At 43.9% G+C, this 16,456-nt stretch overlaps 1 protein-coding gene across 1 annotated transcript in view; it reads left to right on the forward strand.

Annotated features, from left to right (window-relative positions):
- alk (ALK receptor tyrosine kinase) overlaps positions 1–12,493 on the forward strand; it is a 383,896-nt gene extending 371,403 nt beyond the window's left edge. Inside the window, exons 18-22 of the mRNA XM_031866715.1 lie at positions 1,896–1,988; positions 7,498–7,599; positions 7,880–8,014; positions 8,781–8,871; positions 9,411–12,493. Coding sequence (XP_031722575.1) covers positions 1,896–1,988; positions 7,498–7,599; positions 7,880–8,014; positions 8,781–8,871; positions 9,411–10,547 — 1,558 coding nt within the window. The 3' untranslated portion in view covers positions 10,548–12,493. The remainder of the gene's footprint in view (positions 1–1,895; positions 1,989–7,497; positions 7,600–7,879; positions 8,015–8,780; positions 8,872–9,410) is intronic.
- Positions 12,494–16,456: the final 3,963 nt, after the last annotated feature.

Raw genomic sequence — 16,456 nt, forward strand, 5'->3', positions numbered from 1 at the left:
TGTATTACCTGATTAGGTTTAGGCAACAAAATGATTTGCTTAGGTTAGAGAAAAGATGGTGGTTTGGGTTAAAGGAAGTTAACTTACGTACTCGAGTCAACATTGACTTTTCATTTCACACGGAGCTCCTCCCTACAAGGACTTCTTTGCTGTTAATACGATGTCACCTGACTTCTTCCTTTACTACAGTCATAATTACAGGCAGTCAAGCCTGCTAGATGAATACGGGGAGTGTCATCGTTTGATGCATTGTGCCACTGACCAAGCTCCCGATTTTGACAAGTTGGTGAGAAAGACCCTGATGCATCTGTTTTTTTGGGCCATTTTTGTTGGGGGGGGTATTGTATTACCTCTTTCGTTACTTCATTTGACAACAGGCTTGGTACTCGCATTGGAAGTTGAAGCCACCTGAAAAGAAGCACTGTGCCGAGGAGAGCCGGGTAGTTTCATGCAACCTGGGATGTTAAAATAGACTGGTTATAGAGATTGTTCCTTAAAGTGCTGCAATGAAATGGGTCTTTAAACTGCAGTTAAAATTTGCTGTAAATAAGGTCTGTGAGTCAAATAATATTGTTTTAATAACAGCCTGCTCTCACATCACTGGGCTGTATGTACAATAGCACTGTGTCCTTCCCTAAAGCCCTCAGCCAGCAGTCGGTGATCGCTCCTGCTGCATTTCAAGGCTCGTACTTGCCTACAAGCAAAAGCAAATCATTTGCATGAATTCTACCAAGCCACTAAACAAGGACTGATTGGATTTAGCTCCAGCACCTCATGAGAAAGGAACTTGTGTTTGTGTACACGCCTGCTGATTGTATGCTATAATATATATTATTCCATGGACTGATTCATACACTACTTTTCCTTCAATAACAATGTGTTATGTGATACCACAATGTAGTAAAATCTCAGTAGCTACCGACACTCGTTTAACTGCTTCAGTCTAAATTGGGCGGGGTAGCAAATGGAAGCCCTACACACAATGTTGTTCTTTTATTTCATACTAAATAACTTCATATCAAGCTTGAAGTAGTGCTATCATATTATAAGTGGAATAGTTGCAAACACTTCTGGCACATAGAAGTGGGGCAGCCATGCATAGTGTAGTCCCCGTGTTAAACGGCCCTCAGTTTAAATCAGTCTGAACTATTACTTTATCCTCATTGTGTCATTTCACATCCATGTTCATCAGAGTGTGGAGGTCAAACATCACACAATGTGTTGCTGTTTACACACTCAGCTTGTTTCACTGCTAGTTTCTCATTTCCAGCGCTGCCCTGTCTCATGATCCAGTTTGAGCACAGTGTCACATGATGTTATTTTGATGTTGAATTCTGGGTATTTATTGTCCCTCGTGTGCACTTGTCTCTAGTGTGATGATGAGCAGTGTGCTCACGACGTCAATTCTTAGGATGTTGAGAAAGTTAGACGCCTGGGGAGCAGAATAGAGCGTGTGGGCTGGGAGAGGAGATTGCTGTGTGAACTACTGCAATTTCTCAAACACTAACCAAACCAGTACAGTGCAAATATGAAAGTTATGAATGTTCTCTTCTAACCCACTCTGTCTGCCATTACTGTGGAACATTTCAATCTTGTCCCTTGATGTGCCATGTGGACAGAGCTATAAAGGCACCGTAGGAAACGATACACTTTAGCAGCTTGCCCAGGGCAACTTAGTTACACTGAACTCCAGATGCAATAGGGGAGCGTCTGTAGGTGTTTCATCCATGGAGCTCTCTTATAGATGTGAATATATGACGCTAGTGAAGAGACGAGGCATGAGCAGAGCTGTGTGAATGTCAATGCTCAGTATTATATACGGTACACTTTATGGCTATGTATGAACCTGTAGACCTGACCGTCTGTATGCGTTTGTTTTTCTGCTCATCTTTCAGGGACATTGCAGCTCGGAATTGCCTCCTGACCTGCAAAGGGCCGGGCCGCGTCGCCAAGATTGGGGATTTTGGGATGGCTCGAGACATTTACAGGTACGACTGAATGACTGATGTAAGACAGCAGGCTAGATCACCTGAGTCTAAATAAGGTCTAAAGTGGGTTTAGGGCCAAGGCAGCTCGCATCAAACTGAGAAATAAGAAAATGTATCTTTGAAAAACAAACATGTGGAGGAACATCTAGTGAGCATGCACTAGATGCCAGTCCTAGGGACGGCTGGGCTGAACGATGGCAGTTGTATTCGAACATAGCATTTAAAGGTAAATATCAGAATCAAATTAGTTGTATTCAACATTTACACTGAATAAATACCCAGAATTTATTATCTTGATTGTGTTGCGGTGATGTCTCACCACCTAATGGGCCTCATCGCTGCACATAGGAAGATTTCATTGCCGTTACAATAATTGGCCGCAACAGAGAAAACTATCCTAGCCCTCCTAACCAACAACTATCAATCACTGCGTGCAAAAAACACTCATAGGAATATTCAACAAGTGTTATCTAATCTGGAAATCTTGTGGTTAAAGTGCAACTTAATGACGAGCTTTCACTGCCCTCTCTTGGTATGTTTCTATTGAAAACAGCCAGCAGCGGATGTGGTCTGTGTGAGGTCAGGTGTGTGTGCTTGGTTACAGCTATGATGAGATCTCCTTATTGGTCACAAGGAGCAAATGATGACCGTTGGTGTGAGATATAAAGTCTCCAGTAACAGTCAAGTTGTTTGCTCCCCTCATATTTCCTGCATTAGCACAAAACAACTTTGTTTTCTCAACAGTCACACCTTAACTGAGACGAACAGTTTTGAGTGTGACATTTTTCAACCACAAAATGCAAGAGCAAAACCACACCTGTTTCCCTAAACAGCAGGGAGAGAACTGTGATAGAGAGTGTTCCCTGTGCTAGTACAGTGATTTAGTTTATGTGCCTTACTCACTCACAAAACTATATATGTGACATATGATTGTTACCTAGGAGAGTGGTAACAGGACCATATGGGGTATCTTGGGCTGTTGCTTTGATAAGAGGGAGTGACTCAATGGGGGTGCAGTTTAACCAGAGAATGTTGAGGTGTGAAGATTCTCAGAGATAGGCGAGAGTAATAAAGACATGTCTTTGTGTGACAAGGCTCAGAAGATGAAGGGGGTGACTGGAGGGGTCAATGGGGAGCTTGAAACTGCTGATCAGTTGTTATAATGTAAATACCTGATGTTCCCCCCCTGTGTGCTGAGATGCTTATAAGCATGTCAGGAACTGAACTCTTGGCTCATCCTCTGCAGACTGCGCTGCAGTCAGCATGACGATGAAAGCCTTCTCTGGCCAATAAATAATTACTTTAAAGACAAACTTCTTTCCTCAATGTTTCAGTATTCAGTATTATAGGACTCACTCTGTACTATTGAATCGTTTTTTTCCCACCACAGAACTCAGTCCAGTGAGACATTAGTGCATATAGACTGCTTGGACATATAACATACAATATATAAGAAAGAAGAACTATCTCGGTGAAGTAGCAGCTCTGTTCTCTCTGTTAGTGCAAGGAACTAATTCATGACGACTTCTAAACTGGTAAATGCTGAATCACAGCTGTGAAGGTGTTTCTATTCTCCATCACAATGTCATCCCGGTGCCTTCATTTAAAACTACATCAGCTCACCTGAAGCCCCGACAGCATCTTATTATTCTTAGCTCAAACTTTTTAATGTAGCTACCACAATGTCACGTGACACCATCTAAATGGATGCAAAATCCAGCAGGGAAATCTCCCAAACCCTTTCATCTGGTAAGAAATTAGAGCAGGGGAGATATGTCACAACATCCAGCTGTGTCAACGCAGCACTTTCGAATCATCCGATGGAAAGTCACACGAGAGCAAAGTCACTCTCCGAGCATCCGGAAAAGGCTGTTGTGCAATACCCCTAGGGAGCCGCATTAGGAGCGCTTGATTTAATTGCTGATGTCAGTTTTCCAGGTGCCTGGATGTGATTTTCTTTTCATCTCTCGGCCCGGAGCCGCGGCGTCGTTACTATAGGGAGGGGTGGTTGTTTGGTGCGCGATGCCGTCGGTGTGTGTTATTTTTGCTCTTTCATGATGTGGCCCTCCTGCTACGTGACGTGGGACACGGGAGTTGTTTTGATGCCGTCGTGGGGGACGGGCGTCACAGTGAGGGACCAGGACCAGGCTTAATGTCATCTTTTTATATTCTGGGAGCAGAGCCACAGGCAGACTTGCACGTGGTATCCCACGGACTCCCTCTCTCGCGCACAAACGCCCTCATAAAGCCTCACACGCATGCTTGCACACCGGGGATGCAGCTGTAAATAAAAAGCTGGGTAAACAAAAGCTGCCGGTGAGTAATCATCCTGAGGTAAACAGCCGCCACTATGAAGAGAAATGCACTGGGCTTTGAGAAAAGAGTTGCATCAAATGACCATATCCTCAGAGGAGCTATTAACAACAAAGCATGACTTTAGGTTTAATTTATTAAGGCCGGCCTGGTGCGCACACATGCACACAGTAAAGGTAGAACAGCAACATTCCAGTCAATGAACAGACATAAATATTGGGCTCCACATTGTGTCCTCGCAGGTGCATGTTTTCTATCTTACTCTCCGTTCAACAAAGCCTGCTCTGTCTCTTACTATTAGTTTCTGCCTCTAATGCATCTCTATCGTCCAGCGTCCCTTCTGCTCACACAAGAAAAAGCACACACACACACGTATATAAAACACCTCTATTTGTGCTACAGATTATAGGGACTCTATGTAGGCTTTCAGTCTGTGTTGGTGCTGTTAGCAGTAGTAATAAATATATCCTGAGACCTCATGCTAAAAAAAAATAAAAAAGAGGCCGATCCACTGATGGGGGGGATTATCAGTCTAATCCTCTACATTTTACCACCGTCAATCTTTTCAAAGAACTCCATCATTTTCTAATCAGAATTAATCAGATGACGTACTGTAGAGCAATGTGCACAGGTTTCATGTCATCTGGTTTCCTTGGGGGCCATATCATGAGAAACTGACTTTTTCAGTGCTTGTGCACATACGTTTTGGTATCTGGAGTCGTTACCAACCTGCAAACTGAAATAAGAAAACCCAGTCAGTTTATCAAAGTTCAATGTGTAATGTTGTAAGGAAGCAGTATGTCCCAATTAAATGATACTACATGCAACAGTATGTGCTTTGTAATGGCAGCTTGTTTTTTTTTAAAGTGGGCCATTTGGAATGCAGCTTGAGAAATGCCTTTGCAAAGGTGCACCATATTTTTCTCGCAAGCCAATCAGAGCAGACTGGGTTTTTTCAGGAGAGGGTCTTAAAGAGACAGGTGCTAAAACAGAGTGTTTCAGACGGAGGGTTAATACAGGTATATTCAGACAGAAAGTATGACAGACAATGTGTTGTTTAACATTAAAACATGTGAACATGTTCCAGTACAAACCTAAAGTACAAACCCAAAAAGATGAACCTGACAATGAGCATAATGTGTCCCCTTTAAAGTTGTGTTTGACTTGAGATTGTGGTCTGTTTTTGTAAACTCCTTATCACTGAAATCAGCCTCTTCACAGCAATGAAAGCAGGATCCACTAAGAGCCCACTGCCACGGCTGTTTGATCTAATCGCATCTTCAGTCCGCTTCACGTCCCTATTTCTTAATGAGGACAGACGGGAAAACTCGAGGAATACTGGTATTCGGGGCACTCGATGGTGGCAGGTTTCAATCCTGTCATAGTAGGCGTAAACATGGAGGAGGTAATTGATTTCCATCACTCAACTGATCGTGTCATTCTAAGTGATAGATTAAGGCGTTGGGGCGGGAATCTGTGTGACTGGCCTGCGGTGGTTCGCAGCTAATCTGTCAAGCAAACAAGCTCAACTAGTGAGTGTTTTCTCTGCTTCATTGAATATGTGTAATTTTCTTCAAGGCTAACTTCTTATGCCAATACTTTGCTATGTATATATACTTTCCTTTTAGCTAGCTTGACAGCATATCATCTCTAACAATCTCTACCTGCTGCTCCCCTGAAGCCACAGCTGTAGCGACGAGTTGAACCAAAAGATCAGCGCTGGCTCTTGTTATTGTGGGAAATGCAGTTGTTTCTTATCCTTTTAACCTTTAAACATTCATTTCCATCATATTAAATATCAAACCTAATTGATGGCTTAAGCAAGTAAACTAAATTAAGGTTATTTTGAACGAGGAAGACTTGCTTCACCTGGTTCGGTTAATAAGCTGAGGCTCAGCTACATCTGTCTTAGCATCCTGGCTCTAGTTGTGTGTTATTTATGGTTTCATGCATAGCTCTGGCTTTGTAACGGTAGTCCAGACATTTTGCCCCTGGTGAGCTGGAGCACAGCTTGAAAATCCTCCTAAAGTAGAAGCAAACTAATGACAAAATGTGATGGGTCATGCAGCCCAAGCCCAAAGGCTGTGGGTGCCATATCTAAGGAGCTCAAGCTGCCAAAAACACAAATCTGGGTTTTTTTCTGCTGGTTGTCTTATATTTTACCCAAGCTGCTCTAATCTCTGATGTGTTGGCCATTCTTTTCTTTTCTGTAGTTCTTTGCTTTGTTTCTAGCTTTCATTCGTCCAGTGAACGCCGACTGAGCGTAATGCTCATCCTGCGCATTCACACCTGGGAGCTGCCCACTGTAATTACCGTCCTTATTCCTGTGCAGCCATGTGCAGCGTCCTGGTGCTTCTGGTTGAGTTTTTGAAGGCGGCGAGAAAGGGACTGTTACTGCTACTTCTTTACTTCCCCAAAAGGGCCAGGGATTTGAACTGGCAACCTTCCAGTTACAAACCTGTGTCGATAGCCTATTAGATAGTCCTATTTATTATGAAGCACTTGCCATGTTTGCAAGCAACTGTTTAGGGAGAAAAAAAGTGTCACTTTTATGACAAAATCACTCGGGGCAAAGAGATTACCTCCTCCGCAGCAGCAGCAAGCGATGCCAAATGAGGCTTTTCCCAGCCAAACACAGCCGACACCGCTTAACTCGAAGCTTGATGTGCGTCCATTTTTATTGATGGATGGGGAGCCGAGCAGCGCCCGGCTCATGTCTGTCCTCGCTGTGTGCCAGGAGCGCTGCGAGGTGACCTCCATCACCATCAACGATCAGATAGAGCGCACATCGGATTGTTTCTTTTAACAACGCAGAGCTCAAGGCGCCGTTGGAAATGGCTCGGACTGGAGGAAAGTCTGCCTCGTCCCCCTCGGCACAGATAAGCAGCTCTTAAAGGGTCTCTCACACCAACGCGTTGGGAAGCTGGAAATGCGATTGAATCAGAGTGCTGATACAGCAACTGATAATCCCTGATTTAATTGCCGCATGTTAGATTTGTATATATTTTTTTTACCCTCTGCTTTTGAGGGCAGTGGTGTTGCCATGGTAACGGTGCTGCAAAGTGCAGATGCCCGCTTTCATTTTACAGTTTTTCCCTTTTTTAATTATCAGTGGGCAAACAAAAATAGCCATCACTATGAGACACGTGGATAGTCATCAAGCATTGTGCTATTGAAAATGTGTGTCTGTTTGCAGGGCAAGCTATTACAGGAAGGGTGGGCGCGCCATGCTGCCAGTGAAATGGATGCCACCAGAAGCCTTCATGGAGGGCATCTTCACATCTAAAACAGACACGTGGTGAGAATCCCAATTCAACAGGCCTCAGTGATAACTGAGCTCACCCTCACTGTGATTTCACACTCAGACATCCCAACCTGCCTCCTTTAACCCCTGATCCATATGCTATTTATTTTTTCCAAATTCCTCGTCTAGTCTCTATCTCATTCTCGTCCTCTGCACTCATCCTTCAAAGCTTCGGCTCTGATGATGTTTTTGAATTCATGGGCTGGTCGTCCTTAGTCTCGCCCTCCCGTCTCTCTCTCCCTGTAACTAATCTGTCCTCTCTCATCATCTGCAGGTCATTTGGGGTTCTGCTGTGGGAGATCTTCTCATTGGGCTACATGCCATATCCAAGTCGCAGTAACCAGGAAGTGTTGGAGTTCGTAACCAATGGTGGAAGAATGGACCCACCGAAAAACTGCCCTGGGCCGGTGTAAGTGCATAGCTGCACACAGATGCCCAATGCATTCATATGCTCCGCACGACCACAAGCAAAAATGTGATCCCATGAGGTCAAATTAAGCTTCTCCATAACATAGAAAAGATGCTCAGTTGCATGTGACGCATACACAGGATGGGCAAGAAACGCAAAGGCAAAGATGAAAGTGTCTGATGATTGGCTGATATTGACACATCAATGAGTCGTGACCTAGAAGGCATAAGAAAATGTTTTGGGCGATGGCTCTCAGTGCTGTCAATATGGAAACCACATTAACAGTTTTCTTTCATGTCCACCTCCCAATTTGGAAGAAGTCGTGGGAGGCTGATGGAGAGCTTAAAAAACATTTCCATATATCGTATTTCTCACTCACTGCCTTGCATGCCAACTCTATTTTAAAACATATATGGGCAGACGCACACGCACACTGTTCACACCTGTTGGCCACGGCTTTGCAGCTTACTCATCTCATTTAGCGTCCTGTGTATTTCTCTCTTTGAAATAAATAGGCATGGCCCTGTGGTTCAATTTGAAGTTGCGAATCAGCCTCACAACAGGTGACACTGAGTACTGAAAGCGTTAGCTACAGTTGGAATCATCCTCACAGTTTGTCATCTTCTCTGCATCACCTATTAAACACAATCAGTCAAACTGTTGGGAGCCAATTATTAAGAATATTTTGTCAAGAGAGATAAATCTGGCATTTTTTCATAAAGTATTTTCAGCTTGTGTTTGTCTACCCATTCATGTGTGTCTATAGGTACCGTATAATGACTCAGAGCTGGCAGCATCAGCCTGAAGACAGGCCCAACTTCTCAACTATCCTGGAGAGAATTGACTACTGCTTACAGGTAACTAAAGGAGGAGTCTGCAACAGTGTAAACACTGAACTAGGGCTGAGCTATTTGAAGGAAACTAATGCGCAATATTGCTAGATTTCTATGAATAAAACTCCATGCCTGTACTGGTTGTCTCTAAATGATAACACAAGTTTGTATTAAGCGTAATCACTTATTTATGCATGAACAAATTGTGTATCACTCCAGAGTTCAACTTTTAAGTACTAAATTTAGTTTTATATTGGTAAAAATATGTATATTTACAACTGAGAAGTTGTGTACAGCCACAAGCCACATGCGTCTGTTCTACCGCAGAAAAAAACCGTGTGGTAAATTACACTGGATTGTCAGACATTTATACAAAACAATACTGGGAAAAATGTCTCAAAAATAATGCCATGCTATCAGCTAATGCTAGATTTCTTTTGTTCTTTTTAGATTATTATATATATATTCAAATTGTGGATTTGATTTAATTTCTAACATGAATGACACTACTGATAACACTGAAAAATACAACTCTGAGCTCTTGATGGTCTACCCCATTTCAGGACCCTGATGTGGTGACCATGCCCTTGCCTATAGAGTATGGACCCGTCCCCGAAGAGGAGGAGCGAGTACCCATGCGCCCTGATGACCCCTCAGCTCCAACCGTGCAGATGAATGCCCAGGTGCCTGATGGGGAGGTTCTGCAGCCGCCCCCATCCTATCCTACTGAGGACAACCGGAGAGGTGGGGAGCACATGGTGGAGACCAGCACAGCATCCGAGGCCACAGCACAGACGTCGGCCCAGTCCCAGCCGTACCTCCACCAGCACCAGCACCAGCAGCCTCACACGCAGACCTCCATCACCATGACCACCACCAACACAGTCACCTCCACAGCCAACTCTACACTCACTGCCAAGGGATCTCACGTCGCCACTGAGCCCAGCCCTGAGGGGGGACACATCAACCTGGCGTTCACCCAGGGCCACGTGACAGAGAAGGAGGGCCACAACGGGAAGAGCAGCAGTCTCTGGAACCCAACATACGGCTCGTGGTTCCTGCAGCAGAGACAACAGCAGCAGCAGCAGCAGAGGCAGGGAGGGGTAGGGGGAGCAGGCGGGAGTGGGGGCAGGGTGCCTGGCGAGGGGCAGGAGCATGTTGGCCGGACTGTGGCTGAGGTGGCGGGGGCGCTGGGTCTCCAGCACCAGCACAAGCAGTTCCAGCAGCAGCAGCAGCAGCATCAGCTCCAGCAGCAGCATCAGCTCCAGCAGCAGCACCAGCTCCAGCTGCTGCACCATCAGCAGCAGCAGCAGGGTCTTTGCAGACCTCTGTTACCCCCACCCCCACCTCCCACTGCCCAATCGCCTCTGCTTTTAGATTCCGCTGCCCTGCCCCCTGTTCCCCTCTACAGACTGAGACGGTTCCCCTGTGGGAACATCGGCTATGGCTACCAAGAGCAGGGCATGCCCCTGGAGGCCGCTCACGGTAACCCCAACCCCCCTCCTCCACCCCCTCCGCCCCAGCAGGGCATCTCCATGTCCTCCTCAGCAGCCCACCAGAGGGGGGTCTCCATTCCCGCCTCAGTGACCCTGGGTCGGTCGGGTATGTCCGAGGACAGCCGTCCACTGCTAGTCACCATGGGGACCGTACAGGACCCCAGGCTGCCCAGGATGGAGGGCCACAACGCCACCGTGCTTTAGCCCGAACGCCTGTACCGCTGGTCTTTTAGTTTTTTCAGGCCCCGTCTTTGGCGACTGGGTGTTCGGGACACGTGAGGAAACACTGCGTCAGGACAGAGGCGGTTTTACACCACCCCTACCGTCCAGCCATTTTGGTTGCTTCCTCCATTTCTCACTGAAACAGAGCTGAATGAGTCCATCAGGCTTTTCCCACGAGAACCCTGGAGGTGTGTTAACAATCCCCAATGGATGCTGAAGCACATCAGAAAAAAAAGTTAAAATTAAAAAAAAAAAAAAAGCTTTTGGAGGAAAGATGTAGAGTAAAGGCTGGTTTCAAGAGTTTCAAAAAATGTATTTTTTCAATGCTGGAGGGATCATGAGAGTGAGAATCCGATGGAGAGTTTATGGCACAGGAGGACACAAGGACAACTTTCCATCTGCTCGTGACCAGGGGCGAGGACATTTGCCATGTGTTCATTGACAGCTGAGGATGTCTCTGGACTATCCTTATATTTTGCCAAACTTGAGTCACATACTATGGTGACCAGTTTGACTGTAGCAACTGAGAAGTTGTGTGCAGCCACATGTGTCAGTTCTACCACTGAGCCCTCACACACATCCTTTTGGAAAACAACCATGTGGTGATTAACTTGTATCACACTGATTTTACACTGGATTGCCAGAGATGTTTATACAAAAAAAATACTGGGAAAAATGTGTTTGTTGATGTTTGCTTGCCTGCTTGTTTATTTATTCTTTTGTTTATTTATTATTTGGAAGTGGCTCTATAAATTATTCATGAACATGCTTCTTCAAATCCAAACAAATTCATCTTACATCAACTGGGTTTCACTTTAGTTTGTTTTTTTAAGATGAATGAATTTGTTCATGGTAAAAAGAAAAATTGAAATGGGAGAGATTGAACAATCCCCCCCAAAATATGATCAACCCTAGTTATCATCACAACACTGATGCAGGAAATGAGTTGTGTCCTTTAAGGTGACCATTAAAGTAGAATAGTTGGATAAATAGAGCACTGACGCAGGCTGGGGAGATTATTCTGACGTTAGAATAGAACAGATCGAACACGAGTCACATGTTACTATTGCTGAAGATGTGTAATAGGTCCCTATTACACATACTATCACATACTGTCGAGTTCACTGCTCCATTCTGTTGAAAGAGTGCACTGTGACAGTGAAGTTGAGGCTTTTTTCTTTTCTTATGGCTTTTTCTGTAACCTTTTAATTCATTTCTTGTTTAAAAAAAAAAAAAACAGTTTCTTTCCTCTTTTTGTCTTGATACAGAGACATAGTGGATATTGCTGAATCAATCTTAACCTTCATCTCAAAGCACTCTACATGTTCTATTATAGGATGGCTGTGGAATACAGATGAGTCCGGGTAACAAGTTTGAACGCAAACTGCTTTTCCTCCACATGTGATTGAAGTTTGAGTCTCAGTCCGCTCATTTTCACACACACGGCGTTACCACTCTGGGTTTAACGTCTGCTTTTTTTCACTATGATGGACGGTTACACACCGTTCATCTTTCAGACAGTGGCACGAGTGGGCGGTGTTGATATTAAGGTTGAATGGCGACGTGTGTCAGGGTTTTTTTTAATGCTTTTTAATGTATTTGGCAATCCTGTCGGTGTTTCTGCTGTGAAGCGACGACGAGCTGCCGTGATGCTCAGTGACTGATTAAGAGGAATGCATTCCTGTGGGCCAAATCAATGAGCGAGTTAATACTGGCAAAAAGGATTTTGCTTCGTCGCCGGTGTGTTAAATGCATTCATTCTGTGTCCATCCCCTCCACAGCTCATCTCCATTGTTTGATGTAAAAAGACAACCTGAACTGCACCTGTAAATGTTGTAATTATAAAGTATTGTACTATGGCTCTGGTAAAAGCTGTAAATTGCCCTTCAGAAGGCATTCGCCAAAATTAATAAATTACTATATAATAACCGCTTTGCATTCGTCTGTCTGCTGAACTCTTTGGGATTGGGGCCAAGTTAATTCGATTAATTGAAATAGGACATAATTCGGTGATTACATTTTTAAAAAAAGCTCAAACAGACAGAGCGGCTTGTCTAGTATAACATCCCTTAACTGCACACATTAGTCATGTTCATCTTAAAACTAACATAATAGAACAGAAATAGGGCTGTAAAATGCAAGATCACATCTTTATTTGCCACGTCTGTATTACTTTGGGACCTGTAGTGTGACGGCGGTAGCTTTAAAGGTTATTGGCAGCACAAACTGTTGTTGACACAAAGTGGTATTGGTGAAAGCTGCTTTAATGGATTTGAGAGGTAGGGCTCATTTAAACAATGATTCTTCTGTGCACCAATTTAAACTAGAGGCATCGTGAACCTAATGTTATAGTAGACCTCGCAGACTAGCGGAGTGTGGTTTAAGATCAGTCAAGTCTCAGTTCATCATCGAGATCCATCTGTCTCTATTTAAGCTCAGCAGACGAACACTTTAAGAGAAGTCTCACACGATTACTAACCGTCTCCTTGTGCCAAAATAAAAACAATATGAAAAAACAAATGAGAAACGGTGACTTGACTAATCAGGATGATTGTAGTCCTCCTGATTTTACACTTTTTATTTTAGAGATGACCAACACCATTGGTGTTTCTCTTTACATAAGGGAGCTCACAGGTTACCCAGCATGCCTTCCTGTCCCCTGGGGTTACAGTGGTGTTTGTAAATGTATTCTCTCAGCATGTCTGTCTTCTTTTAGCTAGCCGTGTGTGGCAGATTAAATGGTTTTTGAGAAGCTACCCCGCCGTGCTGCACTGCAGATTTGATTTATTATAGCCTAAGTTTCCCTTTTTAACAGCATGTGTTTCTGCCCTCGACTCTTCCCCTACCAGAAATAAGGTAAGAAATAGCAATCTGTAATAGAAGAGACATGTATCCAACTCCGCAGACAGAACAAACATGATGAGAGAAGATGTATAAAATTAACTGTCGTGATCAATTCATTTTACTAATACAAACGCAGTGCCGTGGCTCAAGGAGAACCCGGATTTCTTTGAAAAAGAAAAAGAGAGATGCAAAAGGGGCAAGACGAGAGCACGTCTCTGTAGACATGAGAAAATCAAACTGTGAAATGTCCGGCATCTTTATAAGCACCGACATTCAGCCCGACTAGAGATGGGGCAATGATACCAAAGCCTGTCTCACTACTGTGAAGAGCAACGTTTGATAGGGAGTGTCAGAGCTTGTGTCGCATGAGGACTACCCCGGCTGTGTTCATAGTCGCATACCGACAGACAATTCATGTCGGACGTAACATTGAGTATTCAGTGCGTTCACATTGTATAGTATTGATTACGGGAACGCGAGAAAGGTCTTGATGCATACTACATTAGCAAGGATTTCTGAATGTGAGACGTGAGCTTACTGTACATACTCGACTGCCCCACAATGCATTGCGTCTGGGTGCCTCGAGACCGGCTGTCAATCGTGAGAATCTTAAAGCTTATCATTAGTCGCGTTTTTATACGTTTACAGGCAAGAAAGTATCCATTTAGATTCCGACTACGTGGTCAGCTTACCCAAAGCCCGTTTGGAGATTTGCCCCCATTGTTTTAGCACACTTGAGAGTGAACAGTCTGCTGCTATGCAGAAGCTGCTAATTGAGTATTTAGTATGCGATTTCTAACACAGCCCAAGTGTAGCTTACTGTATATCGTTACAACAGCTTGTTAAAGCAACAGTGAGAAACTGCACAGCGAAGCCAAACTAAATAACGAAATGCAACGAGTCCTGAACACCAACTCTCCAGAGAGACACACAGCACATAGCTTTTATCCAGTTCCTTACTTTATGTATTCTCACTCCTTACACACACACATCACCAGTTCATTTGATGAACGTATAACGTCCATCAAATTAACTGGCAAATAGACGATATTCCTTGAATCCAGAAGACTACAGACAGTAGAAATACCCTTAGTTAGGCTCCTCTTCATTTATTCTTTCTATAATCTGTATCTATAAACTAAGATCCGACCCACGCCGTAAGAATTTATCATTACAAACATTGCACATGCTTGTCAAATCTGTGTCCCGTCTCATAACTAAGAGTCACATTTGAACTTTAACAGTCACATCAAATCGGTCACTTTGTTTGCTTACTACTATCTAAAAAATATTGCAAGAATCAGGAGTATTGTCCAAGGACATCTGGAACTAGCTTGACCATCTGGGTGTCCCCAAAAGTTATAACAAAACACAATGAAGCAGCATTTAGAGATCATGCAATTATGTTTTGTGGACTTTAATGCAACTGTTTCCATTCTAATCTGCAAGCAGAGAGCTACTGCTCTCCAGCAATACAGTCTCAAACTGCCCTAAACATACAGATTAGTATTCTGGGGACGAGAAAGAGGAGCACACACTGGAGTCCATGTTCCTCACCGTAGGAGAGAGCGATCCGGCCCCTGGATTAGAGGCCGTGAACATCTTAACATGCAGTGTTTGTTTAGATTCTGGTACAGCCACGACAGCCATGTTTGGGATCTTGCTAATAAGCGGGAGAAGATTTGAACTGCGTTTTAATAATAAAATCATTTTAAATCAATATTTTGTGTCAAACCAGTACAGCTCACTTTGGTAAAGTAGTTGTGTAATAAGGAGGATTATGTACAGTGAGCTGGTCATTATTGCACATAAGCCCCGACAGGGTGAATGGAGACCCCAGCAGGATTATCCCTGTATTGTAAACATGTCTACATGCAGAGGCTTGTGCAGCTGCCAGGGTGGATTTGCTAGCGATAGCAAACTGTATTCCTTGGGTGCCGGCTGTGCCAGTGCTGCTCTCCATCATGTTAAAAAGCAGACGGGAGTCTTTCTACATGGTCTCACTAAGATCATTTGTCTCCCATCAGGGATCGGCAGTACACAGTGCTGATGGTGCAACTAAGCACTTACCACACTGTGACGCAGAATGTCTGAGCTTTGTTTCAGCTCGTGTCTTCAGCTCATTTAATACTACTGACAACAAACCATTTCAATAAAAGATATCGGGGTTTGGGAATCAAACAGCAAAATGTTATATTCCAAAAGCATTTTGTCCTGCTATGATATTCAGACAGCAAGCTGCTTTCAGTGTCTCCATTAACAGATACAAGTCATTAAATTAAATAGCACTATGCTTAAGAAATGATAAAACCACTACTCAAACTTCATCTCACCGATAACTCATGAACATGAGCTCAAGCTAGCTATTGGAGCTTTTTTTCCTCTTTTGGCAGCAGCTGCTTCATAACCCGGATGGGGCAATCCATCACTTTCCCCTACGACCACGATGGACTTAGAGGCGTTAACCCTCAATTCCAACATGAGGTTAATGGAGGTGACCAAACATGACCATCTAGTCATTCCACGTATATTAAAGACCAGGGTAAAGCTACAGGAAACAACCATCCAAGAACATAACTAGAGACCATCTAGTGGACCACACCAGCCGGGCCCCTTCCTACCTTTTGGTACTTTTGCAGCAACCACACTCCTCTTCCAACTCAGCCTTTATTTTGATCTCAGCTGCACACCTGTGAAGTTTCCTGACTGTATCTTGCACCATTGTGATGCTGTTGCTGTGACAAAATCTGTCTGCAGACACATGGTAAAGTACTCTTCTGTGGCAGTTCCTGCTCCAGTACTCGTCTCCAGGATCAGATTTTGCCATGACGACTCAGAAGATGAGAACAATACCAGCCCCACGCTGTCACAGCTGGTTATAAAATGAAAAAAAACAAAAACAAACGTACACTGATGCTAAAACAGATCTATGAGAAGCACAGCCACAGGAAAACAGCCAATCATCTATAAATAAGCAAAAATAAAACCCTTCATTTGTTTCCATCTTGATATATTTGATCTGCAACTGTTTAAAATATTTATTGAAG

The sequence above is a fragment of the Anarrhichthys ocellatus genome, unplaced genomic scaffold (genome assembly GCF_004355925.1).
Source record: "Anarrhichthys ocellatus isolate YVR2014 unplaced genomic scaffold, GSC_Weel_1.0 scaffold36, whole genome shotgun sequence".
Classification (NCBI taxonomy): domain Eukaryota; kingdom Metazoa; phylum Chordata; class Actinopteri; order Perciformes; family Anarhichadidae; genus Anarrhichthys; species Anarrhichthys ocellatus.